The sequence below is a fragment of the Corvus brachyrhynchos genome, unplaced genomic scaffold (assembly GCF_000691975.1).
Source record: "Corvus brachyrhynchos isolate BGI_N302 unplaced genomic scaffold, ASM69197v1 scaffold193, whole genome shotgun sequence".
Lineage (NCBI taxonomy): Eukaryota > Metazoa > Chordata > Aves > Passeriformes > Corvidae > Corvus > Corvus brachyrhynchos.
Genome location: NW_008237087.1, coordinates 164,770 through 182,943, shown reverse-complemented (window position 1 = coordinate 182,943; position 18,174 = coordinate 164,770). Strand labels below are relative to the sequence as shown.

Sequence of the window (18,174 nt, the reverse complement as noted above, 5' to 3'; positions counted from 1 at the left end):
CGCGGCACCCGCGCGGGGGGCCCTGGGGCAGAGGGGGGTACAGGCAGAGCGGGGGGAGCTGGCACAGGGGCACGGCTGGCACCACCTCCCAGCCCCTTCCCACCCCACTCCAGGGCTCCCTGCAGGAGTGTTGGGGGGCACTGTGGCTGTCCCCCAGGTCACTCACTCTCCACAGGGCAGCACCAGCCCCTCTGCTGCCCACCCCGGCTGCCCCCCAGGCAGGAGGAACTGCAGCGGTGCCCTGGCAGAGCCTCGTCCCTGTCCCTCCTCACAGGGCACGGGGACAGACACCCCCTCACAGCTCACTGGCACGGCCAGTGCCAAATCCAGGAGGACGGCATGTGGCACAGCCGCCCGCCTGGGATGGCTCTCAGGACCCTTCCCCTCCCCACGGCCTCGGGGTGTTGGGGCACAGGGACCCTCCGGTCACGGCACAGGACTGTGGGGGAAGAGGGGGACGGGGGGTGTCCAGGTGGAGCAGGGAGAGTCACGGTGGGGATGGGTTTTGGAGCCAAGTCCAAGCCATGCACGGGCCCTGCGGAGCAGCAGGGTCGGACCCTCCCCACTGGAGGGGGATGCTGGTGCTGATGCTCGGTAAATCCACCTGGATTGTCCGGTCCTGACCCCTCTGCCCTCACCTAGAAATTGTTGCCTTCATTGATTTTAGAGAGACTGTACATGGAATTAAAAGATTTTGGCAGGAACCTACCTCTGAGCGCCCCATAACGACAGTGTGAAAATGGAGAAAAACATAAGATGAAGTGAAATGGCACAAACTCAAAAACACGACGGGAAATCAACAGAAAAGAAAACAAAAGCTGCACTCTAAAGAGCTGCAGGGAGACAGAGGGACCCGGTGGGCACTGCGGGGTGGGAGAGGGTCTGGCAGCAGACCCTGGTGCCATCCCATGGGCAGCCTGGGATCCTCTGGGTGCTGTGGGGTGGGAGAGGGTCTGGCAGCAGACCCTGGTGCCATCCCACAGGCAGCCTGAACCCCTCCAGAGAGACAGAGCCACAGTGGAGCCCTGGGAATGGTCCTGTCCATGAGGACACTCGTGTTCCTTGGCCGCTCAGTGGGGCAGGTGCTGGCACACGAGCGGAAGCTCATGAAGGGGCAGCACTGGACTCTCTGCCCCAGCTCTGGGGATCCCCATACGCTGGCCCACGCCTGGGGTTGTGACCTGGGTCCCTCCTGACAGCTCTGTGTGTCCCCACCGCCATCCCAGGTGCCACTGCCAGGCAGGGGGTGACACACGGGGCGATGCTTGGTGGCAAAGCAGGACGAGGTGCCCTCGGGTGACTCCGGCCACACAGGGAGCGTGTTGGGGTCACCTCTTCCCTGTCACCCATCACCCTTGGGGTGTCTCCTTGGCACAGCCCCCCTCTGCAGGGCCAGGCTCTCCAGACCCCTGGAGTCAGGGGTGTCCTGGCTGGGGGACACCGTAGCTCTCCTGGCCACCAGCCTGACACTCCCTGGCAGCAGCAGAGGGGCTGGGGGGGCCCAAACCTGTCCCCTCTCCACTGCTCCGCCCTGGGGAAAGCAAAGGCTCGGGGGTGGCACGTACTGCAGCTCTCCTCGTCCGAGTTGTCCCCGCAGTCGTTGTCGTAGTCGCACTGCCAGCGGCCCGGCACACAGCGGTTGTTCTTGCAGCGGAACTGGTACGGCTCACACGTGCGCTCGTCTGCGAGGGACAGCAGGGACAGGGACAGGGTTAGGCTATGGACGGGACAGGGACAGGACAGGGGTCAGCACTGCCCCAAATAGGCCATGGATGGGACAGGGACAGGGGTCAGCACTGCCCCAAATCAGGGGAGGGACAGGACAGGGACAGGGACAGGTGTCAGCACTTCCCCAACCAGGGCATGGATGGGATAGGGACAGCGGTCAGCATTGCCCCAAATAGGCCATGGATGGGACAGGAACAGGACAGGGGTCAGCACTGCCCCAACCAGGGCATGGATGGGACAGGGACAGCGGTCAGCATTGCCCCAAATAGGGAAGGGACAGGGACAGGGGTCAGCACTGCCCCAAATCAGGGGAGGGACAGGACAGGGACAGGGACAGGGACAGGAGTCAGCACTGCCCCAAATAGGCCATGGATGGGACAGGGACAGGGGTCAGCACTGCCCCAAATCAGGGGAGGGAAAGGACAGGACAGGGACAGGGGCCAGCACTGCCCTGCATGAGGGCATGAATGGGGACAAGGACAGGTGCCAGCACTGCCCCAATCAGGGGAGGGACAGGACAGGGATGGGGACAGGGGTCAGCACTGTCCTGAACGAGGGGAAATATGGGACAGGGACAGGTGTGAGCACTGTGCTGCATGAGGGGAGGGACGGGACAGGGACAGGGACAGGTGTCAGCACTGCCCAAAACAAGGGGAAGGAAGGGATGGGGACAGTGACAGGAGTCAGCACTGCCCCACACGATGGTACAGATGGGACAGGGACAGGGGTCAGCACTGTCCTGCACAGTGGGAGATGTGGGACAGGGACAGGGGTCAGCACTGCCCCACACGACAGAAGGGACAGGACAGGGACGGGGGTCAGCGCTGCCCTGCACCTCCCTCTGACCCAGCCCTGCCCACGCCACTCGGAAAAGGAGCAGCTGGAACTCCTGGGGCAGCCTGTCCCTCGGGGAGCAGGGACACAAGGTGACGCTGGCTTGTCCCCGCAGCCCCTGCTCACCGCATTCCTCCTTGGGCTCATCGGATCCATCCCCGCAGTCGTCCTCCCCGTCACACTTCCAGCGCGCCGGGATGCACCGGCCCGAGTCCTTGCACCGGAACTCATCCACACCACAGGTCATTTGGGCTGGAGGGGACAAAGTGACACAGGCACAGGGATCAGCACTGGTCAGGCATGTGTTGTTCCCTGCAAGGCCGATGAACAACCTGGAGCTGGGGGAGATCCCCTTCCCTTCCAAGCATTGTCCAGGGAGAAGTCAGGGGCAGGAGGATCCCAGCAGAACAGATCCAGGCAGAGCCACCACCACCATCGCCCACTGCCCACAGGGACTGAGCAGGGACCGAGGAGGGGCTGGGGTAGAACTGGGCAGGGACTGGGCAGGGATTGAGGAGGGACCGAGGAGGGACCAAGGAGGGACTGGGCAAGGACTGAGGAGGAACTGAGGAGGGACTGGGGTAGAACTGGGCAGGGACTGAGGAGGGACTGAGGAGGGACTGGGGTAGAACTGGACAGGGACTGAGCAGGGACTGAGGAGGGACCAAGGCAGAACTGAGCAGGGACTGAGCAGACAGAGCAGGGACCAAGGAGTGACCAAGGAGGGACTGAGCAGGGACCTGCCACCCTGCTGTCACACAGAGGTGACCGGTGGCAGTGAGGCCCCATTTCACACGTGGCCAGCCCCCTCTCCCCACGCAGGCCCCTTACTGCAGTTGGCGGGTTCATCGGAGCCATCCACGCAGTCGTTGTCACGGTCACAGACCCAGACACGGGGGATGCAGCGCTTGGTGATGGCACATTGGAACTGGTTGGGGGCACAGGTCACCTCCGCTGCAGGAGGGAGGAGGGGTGTCAGGAGGGGCAGCAGGGCAGGCAGGCTCCAGCCACCCCTTGTCCCAAAAACCAGCCGCAGGGCTGAGAGGTGTGCGGGTGCTCCAGGGATCACAAGGGTCTGGTGTGCTCGGCAGAAGGGATGGAGCAGAGCCATCAAGTGGCCCCAGAAGACTCCCTGCTAGGGGGGGGACAGGGAAGAGGCCACCAGATCCCTCAGCTGGGCAACAGGCTCAGCCCAAATCCACTTCAAGGGATTTAAGGATTTCATTTCCACTTAGGAGACAGCAGCAGGGGGTGATGGGGACAGAGGGTCTGTGGAGAAAGCCCTGGGACACCCCAGGGAGCCAAACACCCCAAGACATGGACCTGAGCCCTTCAGTGTGGCCCACGCTCGCTCCCACCCCACACCCCGAGCCCCCCACTCACGGCAGTCCTTCTCGTCCTCCCCATCCCCGCAGTTGTCCTGCCCGTTGCAGCGGAAGATGCCCGGGATGCAGCGGTTGGTGTTGGTGCACTTGAACTGGCTGGGCAGGCAGACGTGGATGTCTGGGGGAGGAGGTGACATGGTCAGGGGGTGACAGGCTGCAGCTGCACGCTGTGGGGGCCTGGGGGGCACGAGGGGACGCGGGGAACCTACCACAGTTGGCCTCGTCCGAGTTGTCCTGGCAGTCGTTGTCCCCGTCGCAGATGAAGGCGGGGTTGGTGCAGATCCCTGTGGAGCACTGGAACTGCCCTGGCCTGCACTTGAACTCAGCTGTGGGATAACACAGGGCCACAGGTTTGCTCTGAGGAACATTTTTAGGGCAAACCTCAACCTCAAACCCCTGCTGGACCCCTCTGGGGTCCTCTGCATGGAGCCAGCACCCAACTCCAGGCTCAGGCACTGCTCCACGGGACAATCCCGACACAGGGACAGGTGCGTCCCACTGCTCCCTGAATCCCGTTATTGGACTGACCCTCCCCTCCACGGGGCTGTCCCAACATCCCAGGGGTGCTGGGACATGGGGGGCTGTGTCACCCCCCGGCACTCACGGCAATCCTCCGGCTCGTCCGACCGGTCCCCGCAGTCGTCCTCGGTGTCGCATTTCCACCAGAAAGGGATGCACTTGTCATTCTTGCAGACAAACTGGTGGAGAGAGGAGCCCGTGAGGTGGCTCGGGATGGGGAGGGGGGACCCCGAAAGATTTCATCCCCAGCGAGCTCAGCCCAGGGCACTGACCCTGTGCTGTCCCCTCCAGGTAGTCCCAAGTCCCAACCTGGAGCAAAGCCTTAACCCCACCCAGGCCCCGGGGTTTGAGGAGAGGGGCAGAAGAATATTCCAGAGCAGGAGGCTCTCTGGCTCCCCTAGACACCCCCAAACATGAAGTGCCACAGGAGGGAGGTGCTGCCTGCACCCACAGAAGACCCTGCTGCACCCCAGCACCCCTGGGGAGACCACAGCGGGAGGGACAGGGGCACGGGGATTATCCAGGCAGGCAGGGACAGGCAGGGACAGGCAGGGACAGGCAGGGACAGGCAGCAGGGGGTTACCTGGCTGGCTGTGCAGTTGGACACACAGGTTTTGCCATCGCTGCCCAGGTAGAAGTTGGTGGGACAGGCACACTTGTGCCCCCCACCCGGCGAGAGCAGGCAGAGGTTGCTGCAGCCGCCGTTGTTGATCTTGCAGGGATGGTCGGGAACTGGGGAGAGCAGGGGGACAGCAGCGAGTCAGACCCGGCTGGGGACCCTCAGGGCGGCGTGGGAGCGGCAAGAACCCTTGTCACCCTGTTCCTGCTCCCCCTGCCCAAGCCAGCGTCCCCCCATGTCCCTTTTCCAGGGTGGTTCCCCAGCATGGTGACCCCCGGGCCGCGCTCACCGTCGGGCTGGCGGTACGGGTGGTAGATGTGGATGTCCATGGGCCGGTGTAAGGTGCTGATCAGCAGCGTCTTGTTGGCTCCCGTCGTCTTGTGGGCCCGGTTGATGGACTTGGTCTCCCAGTCGGTCCAGTAGATGAAATCCTCGAAGAGGGTGAGCGCGAAGATGTGTGGGATGTCCTGGCTCAGCACTGCGAGGGGAGCAAGCGCTCAGCCAGGGGCTGTCCCATGTCCCCCTCCCGCAAGGAAGCAGCCACTGGACACAGAGGAGTGGCCAGAGCTGGGGACTGTCCCCAGCAGCCCTGCCTCCCACTCCAAGGCCTGACCCACAGCCTGGACATCCTCCCAGGCCCGCTGGCGCTGTGGGAGCCCCGGTGCTCTCACCCGTGTGCCGGTTGGAGCCATCCAGGCTGGCGAACTCGATGTAGTCCTCGCGGGCATCGGCCCAGTAGATCCGGCTGTTGATGTAGTCCAGGGTGAGGCCGTTGGGCCACGTGATCTTGGTGTCCACGATGACGCTGCGGTTGGTGCCGTCCATGCCGATCTTGCCGATCAGCGAGTGGTCGCCCCAGTCCGTCCAGTAGAGGTAGCTGGGGATGGAACAGAAGGGCAGGGAGAGGCTGAGTCAGAAACCACAGAAATTCCTCCCTGTGAGGGTGACGAGGCCCTGGCAGAGGGTGCCCAGAGAAGCTGTGGCTGCCCTATCCCTGGAAGTGTCCAAGGTTGGACGGGGCTTGGAGCAACCTGGGATAGTGGAAGGTGGCTGCCCACAGCAGTGGGGTGGAACAAGATGGTCTTTAAGGTCCCTTCCACCCCAAACCACCCCATGACTCTGTGATAAACAGGCACAGGGCAGGGAGAAGCATCCTGAGGCCAGGAGGGAAGGCTTCATCCCATCTTCCAACCTCTGGGACTACGGCAAGATGACCACAGCCCCGTTCCCAGTGCAGAAGGGCAGGTCCATGTCCCCCAGGCTCTCACCCATTCTGCACGTCCACCACCAGCGCGCGGGGCTCGCGCAGGCCCGAGTTGACCAGCACGGTGCGGTACGCGCCGTTGAGCTTCGACACCTCGATGGTGTCCCGGCCCTTGTCACACCAGTACAGGTTTCCTCCCACCCAGTCCACGGCCAGCCCATCGGGGTTGCTGAGCCCCGTGCGGTGAAGGACCTGCCGGGAGGAATCAAAGGTGACGGGGCTGAGCGGGGAGGACCAAACCCTGATCTCTCGGGGGTGACAACATCCCCCTCGCCAGCCCAGATCTCCTTCCTCACTCCCCTCTTAGGTTTAGATGGGCTATTGGGAAGGAATTCCTCCCTGTGAGGGTGGGCAGGCTCTGGCACAGGGTACCCAGAGGAGCTGTGGCTGCCCCTGGATCCCTGGAGGTGTCCAAGGGCAGGTTGGACAAGGTTTGGAGCATCCTGGGATAGTGGAAGGTGTCCCAACCCATGGCAGGGGGTGGGACTGGATGAATTTCAAGGGTCCTTCCAACCCAAATCATTCCATGACTCCATGACTCTTCCCCCAGCCCACCTTGTCCCGTACTTCGGGGCAGCATGGAGCCCACCCCTGCTTGGGATGGGGCTGCCCAACATCCCACGGGGCTGATCCCCAGAGCCCAGTGATGACCCCACAGCAGGGCAGGGGGTGGGTGAGGCCCGGCTGCGTGCCCTGGGTGCCCCAGGGGCTGCCCCGTCCCCTCACCTGGACGTTGCTGCCATTGATGTGCATGCGGCGGATCATGCTGCCCTGCGTGGTGACGTCTGTCCAGTAGATCATCTGCTCCCGGTAGTCGAAATCCAGAGCCACAGCGTTGTTCAGCCCCTGGGGAAGGGGGAGGGAGAAGGGTTGCAGCAGCCCCGGTGGCTGGCATGGGCTCTGGGGGGTTTTATAGACCCCACAGCCTCATTGCCTGCTCCTTGCTCACAGTGACCTCCTGCCATTTAGATGGATCTACCAAGAGCCCAAACTCCTCAGTTGGAAGCTCCCGTGCCCTTCAGGGCCCTCTCCATCCCCAAATCCCAGCCACGTGGGGCTGGTGTCCCCCCTGCTCCCAGCTCAGCCCGCACCTGCTTGAGCAGAGTGTAGTTTGAGCCGTCCAGGTTGAGCTTCCTCAGATAGTACCGGTTGGCGAAGATGAGGAAAGGCTCTTCATCTACGTGGGGAAAGAGGGAAAAGTGGCAGGGAAGCACTGCTGGGACGCGGGCAGAACCCTGCAGACCTGCCACCCTCTCTGCCCCACTCCCTGGTGAGTTGGAGGCAGCCACTTCACCCTGTGACCAACTCCAGCGCCAGGAACATCCCACGGTCACCAGGAACATCCTGGCTCTCACCTGTGACAGCCTTGCAGCTGGTGGGGTTGTCAGGTCTGAGCTTGTAGCCCTCGGTGCAGAGGCACTTGAAGCTGCCCAGGGTATTGATGCACTTCTGGCTGCAGGGGTAGGTGGTGGAGCACTCATCGATGTCGATGCACGTCTTCCCGTCGTCCTTCAGCCGGAACCCGGGACGGCATCTGCACTGCAGGAGCAACCCGGAGCTGTCAGACACCTCCAAGGCCCGCGCGCCGGGAGGTGGCAGGTGCTGGGAGGTGACAAGTGTCACCGTGGGACACGTGGACTCGGCAAGGACAGCTGAGATGCACAAACAGTGCCTGAAGCGCCCGCGTCACATCCCTGGCCCAGCTGGCACAGGACAGACACAACCCTCAGGTCTGCGGAGAGGGAACAGCAGGAGCTGTGCCAGGGGAGGTTTAGGCTGGATATCAGGAAAAGGTTCTTCCCCCAGAGGGTGGTCAGGCTCTGGTGGCTGGCGCAGCCCTGAGGCTGTCAGAGCTCCAGGAGCATTTGGACAACGCTCTCAGGCACAGGGTGGGACTGTTGAGGTCTCCTGTGCAGGGGCAGGCGCTGGACTTCCAACAATCCTTGTAGGTCCCTTCCAACTCAGGGCATTCCGTAACTCTACGATCCCTGCAGGCAGCCCCCCACCCCATGGCCCCCTACCTTGTACCCGATCTTGAGGTCCTCACACTCCTGGGAGCAGCCACTCAGCTTCTTGTTGAGGCACTCGTTGATGAAGCAGTTCAGCTCGTCGGAGCCGTCAGTGCAGTCGTTGTTGTTGTCACAGAGCAGCGCCTCGGAGATGCACTTCCCGTTCTTGCAGAGGAAGAAGGAGTCATTGCACTTGTTCTCTGTGGAGAAGAGGTGGCAGTGGTCAGTGGGGGGTGGCTGGGACCCCACTATCCCCCCTGGGACCCCACCGTGACCCCACAGGTACCTGGGCTGCTGCAGCGTGGGTTCTTGGGTGCTTCGTCCGAGTGGTCGTGGCAGTCGAACTCCCCATCGCACTCCCACTGCCGGTTGCTGAGGCAGCGGCCGTTGTCACAGCGGAACTCGTGGGGGCCACAGGTGGGGTACTCTGAGGGAGGGTGAGGGGCTCAGCCTGCATCCCACTTTCCTGAACCTTCTGGAGGCACCGTGGAGCCACTCGGAGAAAGAGAGGCACCACGGAGGCAAAGCTTCCCGAGCTGCTGGGAGTGACAGGGACACCACGGAGCAGCTGGCTTGGGACAGGGCTGCTCTGCACACACACGGATCCCTCCGTGGGTTTGGATCTCTCCGTGGGTTTGGAGAGATGCCAGGGCTGAAGGGCTGCTCTCCACCAATAATCCCCTTCTGCTGCCTCTCCGAGTTCCCTCTCACCACACTCACATCAAACCCCCCCGGGGTGATGAAGACCCTCCCAGGGTACCGTCCCAAAGCCCAGGAGGAGTGGGTCAGTCCAGCTCAGGCCCCCTGGGTCCCACAGACACCCACCACACTCTGGGGACTCATCAGAGCCGTCACTGCAGTCGTTGTCGTGGTCGCAGACAAAGTGCTTGGGGATGCACTGCCGGTTCCCGCACATGAACTCGCGCTCGTCGCAGGTGTTGTTGTACGCTGCAACAGGGCGCCGCCACCGTCAGCCCCTGCCAGCCCCCTACCACCCCCAGCCCCCCTCCCTCGGGCACTCACAGCAGCCGGCAGCGAGGGTCTCATCGGCCCCATCCGCACAGTCCTTGTCCCCGTCACAGAGCCAGCGCTCCGGCACGCACACATAGGTGCCTGGGCACTGGAAGGATCCTGAGCTGCAGGTGGTCAGCCCTGGGGAAGGGAGGAGCAGGATGGAGTCCGGTCACCCCACTGCTGGAGGCTCTGGGGAACCCCAAGACACAGAGCCCAGGAGAGCGGTGAGACTGCGGGTGGGAGAAGGGATGGGCAGAGGCAGGAACACGGCAATGGAGCAGGCAGGGACTGAGGCAGGGGAGAGGGGCTGCGGCAGACTCACGGCAGCGACTGTCCTCGTCAGAGCCGTCCCCGCAGTCGTCAGCCCCGTCACACACCCAGAGCTTGGAGATGCAGCGGTGGTTGTTGCACTCGAACTGCACGGGGTAGCAGAACTTGTCTGGGAGAGGAGAAGAGTAGGATATGGAGGTCAGAGCGAGGTGATCTGGGGAGGAGACACCAGCAGAGCACGGCCAGGCTGGGTCAGCCGGGCTCCAGGAGCCCAGGGGGGTGTTGGGGGTACTGCTCGTGGTGATGGGCACCACTGGGCTGGTGGGGGACTCCCTATTCCTGGAGCTGGGGAAGACCCCCAGCTCCTGAGCACTGTTTGGGGCTTGTTCCAGGAGGTTAGAACTAAAAACAAAGCTGAAGGGAGCCAAAAGTGGCCCCGTTCAAAAGGGCCACGGACACTTGTGTATGTGCTGATCAAACCAGCACAGGAGGACATTTATACTGGTCACAGCTAAAAGCCCGAGAGTGTGTAGTAAAACCACACAGGGTGAGGAATGTGGGGTCTCGTCCTTGGCAAAGGGATGTCAGGTAGAGAAGAGGGCCCTGCCCACCCTCCAGCACCGCCCTGTGCCCTGGCCCAAATCCTGACCCTGCCGCTCACTGCACTGGGTCTCATCTTCGCCGTTCTCGCAGTCGTCCTCCTTGTCGCAGGTCCAGGTCATGGGGATGCACCTCCCGCTCGGGCAGGCGAAGTAGTTGGACGGACATTTGGGCTTCCTCCCACCTACTTTGTGAAGGAAACATCAGTGAGGACGACGGTGTGGCCACGTCCTGCCTCCTCCCAGCCCGGCACTGAAGGATTCCTCCTCAAAATCCCCCTGAGGTCCCGCATCCCCGATCCCTGCAGCACCCTCTGCACTGGAGCCACACGGGCAGAGGACAACAGTCCCAGTGGGAAAACAAAGCACCCACAGCCCAAGCAGACCCCAAAGGGGTATCCCTGCCCCTGGAGCCCCCTCTGCCCTCCCGCTCTCACCGGGGCAGTTGTGCTCGTCTGAGTAGTCACCGCAGTCGTTGGCACCGTCGCACACCCAGCTGGGTGCGTAGCACAGGGACGTGTGCTCACACTTCTGGAACGTGGTGCCCTTCACCCCCAGCTTGAAGTAGCTGCTGCAGTCGGTGGCGGCTGCGAGGAATCACAGCAGGAGCCCCGGTGACACAGCAGGAACCACGCCAGAAGCTCCCACCACGTGGCACTGGCCTCTGCCCGGCTGCCGGAGCCTCTCACACCCCAAACACCCCCAGATGTGCCCCACACGTGCCCAGGGCTGCAGGGACCCATTGGGTGGCAGGGATGCATGGCAGGGGGGGGCTGCAGGGATGGGCTGCAGCTGCCTCATCTGGCAGGTGCCCTAAAGCTGCGGGACAGGAGCAGGACCCTCCTCCCTCCCCGATCCAGCACAAATCCCAAAGACCAGGTCCCTGCCACTGGCACCGAGGGCAGGAGCATCTCCAGAGCTGAGGAGGGGTCAGGGGCAGCAGCAAGGCACTCACTGCAGTTCATTTCATCCGAGGCGTCCTCGCAGTCGATGAACTGGTTGCAGCGGCTGGAATTCCCAATGCAGCTCCCGTCTCGGCAGCGGAACTCGGTGGCGGCACAGCTGGTTTCTGCCAGGGGATGAGGCAGGGTGGTGGGACCCCGAGTGCACACCCACCCCATGGCACCCACGGGTGCTGCAGAGGGGCATCCACACCCCCCCACTGACCACACAGCTCTGGGCTGCCCAGAGCGCTCCCAGACCCCATCTCCTTCCGGAGGAGACGCGGTGCCTCCCGGCTCACGCTCTGCCTGGCAGTCTGAGCCCCTCTCCCTGACACAACCAGGCCTGGACAGGACTCTGAGAAGCTCTCGACCACCCCTGTCAGTTTGGGACCCAGCAGACCCATCCTGCAGCCCCCTAAGGGGGTGTTGCCTTTGGGAATGCTTGGGAGCCATGAGGAGCAGTGACACTGCGCCCTGTGCCCCTCCTGGGTGTCAAACCACTCTTGTTGGGAGGCTCCGGGCACTGCATGCCCATGCCCAGGCGTTTTTCCTCTCAGCTGTCACTCCGTGAGCTTTCCAAAGCAGCACAAGCTTGACCCTGACTCTCCGTTAAGCCCCAGCTCTACTCTGCTCCTGTCAAGCTGATGGTAACTCCCTCCTGAAGCCGCTGTCCCCGTCCCAGGCAGCTGACAGAGCCCTGGCAGGGCTGGCCGGGCGCCAGGCAGACACTCACTGTTGCAGGGCAGCTCGTCCGAGTTGTCCCCGCAGTCGTCCACGCCGTTGCACCAGTAGCGACTGGCGACACAGCGCCCGTTCATGCAGTGCAGGTACCCCTTCTTGCACTTGCGGCTGCCTGCCAGGGAGGAGGAGGAGAAGAAGGAAGAGGAGGAGGAGGAAGAGGTGAGCAGAGGAAGGGCAGGCACCCCCGAGGTGCTCAGATCGTCAGGGACCCTTCAGCAGGGGAAGAAACCACAGAGCAGGATCAGGGAACTGATCCCTGGTGCAGAGGGGTGACGGCTGGTGTTTGAGGGTGCTGCAGATCCCACTGGCTCAGCTGCAGGTGTTCTGCTCTCCAGCCCATCCCCAACACCTGAAAAGGTCTGGAGACCTTAAAGCCTGGCTGGGCACAGCTCTGGGAGGGTAGGAGGGACTGTGAGCACCTGAGGGATGCAAGGACGCCCCGGAGCCCTGGTTCTCTTTGCTGAGCAACCCTGGCAATGTCGAAGGCCAGGATGGATGGGGCTTGGAGCAACCTGGGCTAGTGGAAGGTGTCCCTGCCCATAGCAGAGGGTGGAATGAGATGAGCTTTAAGGTCCCTCCTGACTCAAACTGTTCCATGATTCCATGATCTTGAACACAGGGAAAAGGATTGATTTACTGGAGCGCTGTGAATCCTAAATTGTCATCTTCCACCCCCTTAAGTTTTTGCCTCCATCGTCTTTAAGTTTTTATGGCAAATTCAAAGAGGTTCTAAGACTAATTAACAAGGGACAGACCTCGCAAGGCTGTGTGGAGGTTCCTGCCTCGTGTGTTTGGCTGCCTTGAAGGGGAAGCCCCAGATTTGGTCCCTTCCAACCCAAACCATTCCGTGACTCTCTGAGCAGAGCTGGCAGCCCGGGCAGGGTGTCTGGGGTGCCAGGGTGCGTGTGTGGGTGAGCAAGGCAGCAAGAGGAGGAACCTTACTGCAGTAGGACTGCTTCTCGTCCGACTTGTCCTTGCAGTGCACGACGCCGTCGCAGGTGCGGCTGAAGTCGATGCAGTCGCCGTTGCCGCACTCAAACTCGTCGTGCACGTTGCAGGTGGAATTCACAGCTGGACAGAGCATGGACACGTCAGCTCTGCCAGCCTGAGATCGGCCTCACCCCCTCCTTTCCTCAGCCCCTCCCACCCCCCTCACCTTTGCAGGTGAAATCCTCCTGCAGGACCCGCTCCCCGCGGCAGGAGCAGTTGACGTGGCCCTTGGGGGTGAGCAGGCACAGGTCCTGGCAGCCGCCGTTGTTCACCCGGCATGGGGACAGCTCGCCTAGGACAGAGGGATGGTGGTCACACCAGGGATGGACCCAGCAGCCCCTGCTCCTTGTCCTCCCTGCTGGGCCAAAAAGTAGGGATCCCTCCCCAGGCCCTTCCCATGGGGTTACGGAGGGGGTAGGGGGCTGGAGGCACCCGGTCTCCCCACATTTTACAAGGAGATGCCCTGGAAGAACAGGGACAGGGCAAATCCTCTCTGTCTTCAGCCTGCACAGGGTTTGGATATGGACAACTCTGGCGTGAGGGTCATGAGGGGGAAATGACAAGCTGGGAAGGACGATGGGATGGATTCCCAAAGGGCCAGGAAGGACGGTGGGATGGGTTCCTAAAGTTCCCGGAAGGACAGAGAAATGGATTTTCAAAATGCCAGGAAGGATGGTGGGATGGGCTCCCAAAGGACCATGAGGGACAGTGGGATGGGCTCCCAAAGGGCCAGGAAGGACGGTGGGATGGATTCCCCTTCCCCAGACCTGCAGACAGGGCGAGGGGCAGAGGGCAGGGACGCTGCAGGGACAGCAGAGGGTCCTTACAGCTGTCGGTGTCGTTGGCCACGGCGATGATGCCCATGGGCTGCTGGGGGATGTCCACGCGCAGCAGCTTCATGTCGGTGCCCACGTATTTGTTGGCGCGCTGCACGGCCCGGCGCACCCAGTCCGTCCAGAAGATGTAATCACCGTACACGGCCAGGCCAAAGGGGTGCACGGGCTCCGACTTCAGGATCACCTGCCAGCCACAGAATCGTGGAACAGGTTGGGTTGGAAAGGATCTTCAAACTCATCCGGTTCCCACATCCCTGCCATGGGCAGGGACACCTTGCAGGGTTGCTCCAAGCCCCGTCCAACCTGGCCTTGGACACTTCACAGAATCCCTGAGGTTGGAAAAGGTCTCCAAGATCAAGTCCAACCTGTGACCAACCCCCTCCAGAGCACTCCGTGCCAGGTCCAGTTGCTCCTTGGACACCTTCAGGGATGGTGACTCCACCACCTCCCTGGGCAGCCCCTTCCAATGTTTAACAACCCTTTCCATTAAGAAATTCCTTCTCATGTCCAGCCTGAACCTCCTCTAGTGCAGCTCGAAGCCATGTCCTCACTTCTCAGGGACACAGGCAAACCGGGAGCAGGAGGAACCTGCTGTGGGATGCCCCAAACACACCCAGTGTCCACCCCAGTGGAATGCCTGACCTCCCCAGCCCCAGGAACAGCTCTGCTTCCCTCCGACCACGCTCCAGCCCCAGTCTGGACACTCTCCTCCCCATCTCACTGGCCTCAGACTCACGTGGCGATGGGAGCCGTCGTATTCGCAGCGCTCGATCTTGTCCAGGGTGGCATCAGAGAAGTAAATCTTCTCAGCCTTGTGGTCAATGGCCAACCCGTTGGGCGTCCGTATGTCCTGGTCGATGATGATGAGGACGTTGGCACCAGAGAGGGTGGCTCGCATGATGCTGGGGTGCTGCTCATTCCAGTTGGTCCAGAACATCAGGCTGGGAGGGGACAGACACACAACGCTTTTGGAGCCCCAGCTCAGCCATATCCCTCCACGGCTGGGGGGCTTCCAGAGGCTGGGGGATGGGTGGGACATCATTCCCACATAAAAAGAGTGGGAAGGGGGTGAATGAGGCTGCTGGGACATGTGGCACTCTGTGGATGGGGATGGGATGGGGCGTCTGGAGCTGCTTTGGGGTGCTGAAGGATTTGTGAGGGGGGGGGAGCACAGGGTCTTTCCTCCCTGGGGGTCCAATCCTCTCTGTGCTGGGATCCAGAGCTTCCTTCCCAGTGGAGCGATGTCCACTGCAACCACGTGGACCCCTGGGGGGGCTGGCTGGACACTCAGTGGCCACTCACTTCTGGCACTCATCCAGCACAAAGGCACGGGGGTGGTCGTCCCCTGACATGGTGATCACGGTCTCCCTCTCGAACGCCCCGAGCCGGCTCTGGTCCACGGTGTGCCGGGTGATGGTGGACGTGGTGTAGCTCGTCCAGTACAGCGTGTCCCAGCCGCGGTGGTACGCCAGCCCCTCCACCGAGCCCACGTCTGGGGGGACAGGTAAGGGTCACACTCAGCCCGGACCCCTGCATGGCCAGCGCTGACCCTGACACTGGGATGTTGAAGTTTTTGCTTTTAATTAGAGCCCAAAAATCCCTCGGAGGCTTTGGCTGCTGGGTGGAGACTCAGCGGGGCTGGGGGCTGCACTCAGGGAGGAGCAGAGACCCCTGAGACTCGGGAATCTCGTGGGCAGAGCTCTGCCCTCCCTTGCAGGAAGGCTGAGGGATGGACACCTACAACACACCAAGGACTTGAATTTGGCTCTCAAGCTCCACACCAGCCAGACCTTGCTCCGGGCCCACAGCAGCAGCGCTGGGAAGGGCAGGGTTTCCCTCTGCCAGGGGACAGCTGAGCCCCTGGGGCACAAAGTGACAAGGCAAAGCCTGGTGGGGACCAGGGAGCCCTTCCCAGCTGGGAACTTGAGCCATGCACCCATCCTCCCCCCTCATTAGTGCTCAGCAAAGGATTTAATGAGGCGGCTGTGAGAGCTGGGCCGCGCTCTCCCCTCTCAGGGATAAAGCACCTCGAGCGCCGCTGCGAACTCCCTCATTAGCAGCACGTCCAAGGCCCGGGGAGCTCCTGGAGCAGCAACCACAGCTCTTTGAAGCTGCTGCAGGTGCCAATAAGCCCAACCAAGTGCAAAGCAAGGGCTGGAGGTGAGGCCAGGGCTGGGCACCCCAAGGGTCAGGGCTCAGGGCGCTGCCTCGGGAGGTGAGTGCAAGCACAGAGCCGATCCCAACTTCGCTGCAGTGCCTGTTTCTAGAGCCATGCCTGCCCGAGCCTCGTGACACGCTCTCTGTGCCACAACGAGCTCTGCAGGCTGCTCCCAGTGCCTGTATCCACTTCCAGAGGCTCCTCAGAAACCTCACAGCTGAGCCTGTACCCACTGCCCCTCCAACAAAACACATTATCCAAGGACCAAAACCCTTCGGGGTGTGGGAGGAGGTGGGGGAGGACAGAGAGAGGGGTCTGAGGGTGGGCACAGAGGGGAGAACCCTGTGCCACTCACTCTCCACGATGGTCTTGCGCCCCGTGCCATCGTCGTTGATCTGCTGGATGTTGCCGAAGTGGATGTCGCTGTAGAAGATGCGGTTGCTGCCCTTGGAGCCGTAGCGGTAATCGAAGGCCAGGGCGATGACGTTCTTCATGTGCTCCGCGTCCTCGAAGGGTTTGATGGGCGCGTTGAGGTTGTTCTCATCCGAGAGGTGGATGCTCTTGAGGATGGTGCGCTCCGAGTAGAGCAGGTACCCGTCGTAGTCCCGGCAGCTCACGCCGTCCTCAGACAGCATCCCGTGGGCGCAGGCGCACGTCCTCTGCCCGCCGCCGCGGAACAGGCACAGCTGCTGGCAGCCCCCGTTGTTCTGGGCACAGATGTTGGTGCCTGGTGGGCGGACAGGGGGGATTGGGCGAGGCACTGGGCAGGATGCACACGCTCGGCCGCTTTCGGCTCTCAGCGCTCCCGGAGGCAGCAGGGACACGGTGACGCATTTGTTTCCATCCCCATTCCCGACATGAGGAGCTGCCCCCCACGCTCGGACCTACCCTTCTGCCGGGCCCGGTTGAAGACTTTGATGTCCTTGAGCTGCACGCCGATCCCGGTCCGCAGCGACACTGACTCGGTGGCATTGTCCTTGTTGCCTCTTTTGATGGAGCCATTGGCGTGAGTCCTGAAGGAGGACGGAGTCACCGAGTGACCAGCACAGGACCCTTCCCCACCTCACCACAGCACCCACCGGCTCCCCCCGCCCTCCACACAGCCCCCAGCCCCCTTGGCACCGCACCTGTCGCTCCAGTAGATGTATTCCTCAAAGACCGACACGGAGAACATGTCCATGTTGTTGCTGGACAGGACGACCTCCCGGTTCTCGCCTGTCTCCAGGTCAATCCGTTCGATCTTGTCTGTCCGGGCGTCGCACCAGTACAGCTTCCCATCCTGCGGGGATGGGAGAACATCCCAGTTGGCCTGGGGGCAGCACCCTCTGCACCTCTGGCAGGATATCCCGGGGTTCAGACCACCCTGGACAACCCTCCTGGAGCCCCGAGGAGGGCAACCATGTCCCCACCAGCAACAGGACATGGCCACAGGGACCCTTGGGACTGGTACCAGATGCTGACTGTACCTCATAGTCCACAGAAATCCCGTTGGGCCAACTGATGCTGACGTTGACCAGCACCATCCGCTCGGTGCCGTCCAGGCGCGAGCGCTCGATGCGGGGGTACTGCCCCCACTCCGTCCAGAACAGGTACCTGAGGGGACAGCAGGGACGTCACCGCAGGGACGTCACCAGGAGCAGCATCCTGAGGCCCTTTGGCCATTGGAGTAAAGGACAAACACCACTCCATTCATCCCCCCACACCGGGGCCTCAGTGCAGACCCTGCCCGCTCACAGACTGGGCATCACATCCCCTGCATCTCCAACCCTCCCCACATCCAAACACCGCTCCTCTCCCTGGGGCTCTGTCCAAAGCTGGAGCCAGTCTGGGGAGGCTCTGCTTGGATTTCCAGAGGTACTGGCACCCACCAGCTCCCAAGGGGCTCCCAGGGAGTTCAGCCCATCAGTGGTTGAATCCAGGGTTTGGACTCCTTGGTGTGGCAGGAGATGTGTGAGTCCTTCCCTGCTGTGTGCACACCCTACTGTGTCCCCCTCTGCTGGGAGCTGCGCGGGTCTCACCCTGTGCCCACCCTGCGGGTGATGCCCCTCTCTGGGGCGGTGACTCACCCCTTCTCTGGATGGACCGTGATGGCCCGTGGCTTGTCCAGCCCCTGCGAGATGACCACATAGCGGAAGGACCCGTTCAGCCTGGCCACCTCGATGACATCGAAGCCCTGGTCCGTCCAGTAGATGTTTCCTGCAAGAGCGGACGGTGAAGCCCCTGGCAAGCCCCGCTGCCCCCGCTGTCCCCAGGTCCCGAGCCCC

At 62.4% G+C, this 18,174-nt stretch overlaps 1 protein-coding gene across 1 annotated transcript in view; it reads right to left on the bottom strand.

Annotated features, from left to right (window-relative positions):
* Positions 1–18,174, bottom strand: part of LRP1 (LDL receptor related protein 1) — a 73,721-nt gene that overhangs the window by 7,047 nt on the left and 48,500 nt on the right. Inside the window, 32 exon segments of the mRNA XM_017728668.1 lie at positions 1,113–1,682; positions 2,689–2,814; positions 3,394–3,516; positions 3,946–4,065; positions 4,157–4,273; positions 4,552–4,645; positions 5,050–5,198; positions 5,375–5,563; positions 5,757–5,962; positions 6,354–6,541; positions 7,076–7,195; positions 7,441–7,526; positions 7,705–7,888; positions 8,371–8,558; positions 8,645–8,785; positions 9,184–9,306; positions 9,382–9,510; positions 9,695–9,811; positions 10,292–10,426; positions 10,679–10,828; positions 11,197–11,310; positions 11,919–12,038; positions 12,869–12,997; positions 13,083–13,208; positions 13,744–13,936; positions 14,489–14,693; positions 15,055–15,244; positions 16,266–16,637; positions 16,799–16,923; positions 17,038–17,189; positions 17,377–17,503; positions 17,977–18,106. Coding sequence (XP_017584157.1) covers positions 1,113–1,682; positions 2,689–2,814; positions 3,394–3,516; positions 3,946–4,065; positions 4,157–4,273; positions 4,552–4,645; positions 5,050–5,198; positions 5,375–5,563; positions 5,757–5,962; positions 6,354–6,541; positions 7,076–7,195; positions 7,441–7,526; positions 7,705–7,888; positions 8,371–8,558; positions 8,645–8,785; positions 9,184–9,306; positions 9,382–9,510; positions 9,695–9,811; positions 10,292–10,426; positions 10,679–10,828; positions 11,197–11,310; positions 11,919–12,038; positions 12,869–12,997; positions 13,083–13,208; positions 13,744–13,936; positions 14,489–14,693; positions 15,055–15,244; positions 16,266–16,637; positions 16,799–16,923; positions 17,038–17,189; positions 17,377–17,503; positions 17,977–18,106 — 5,238 coding nt within the window.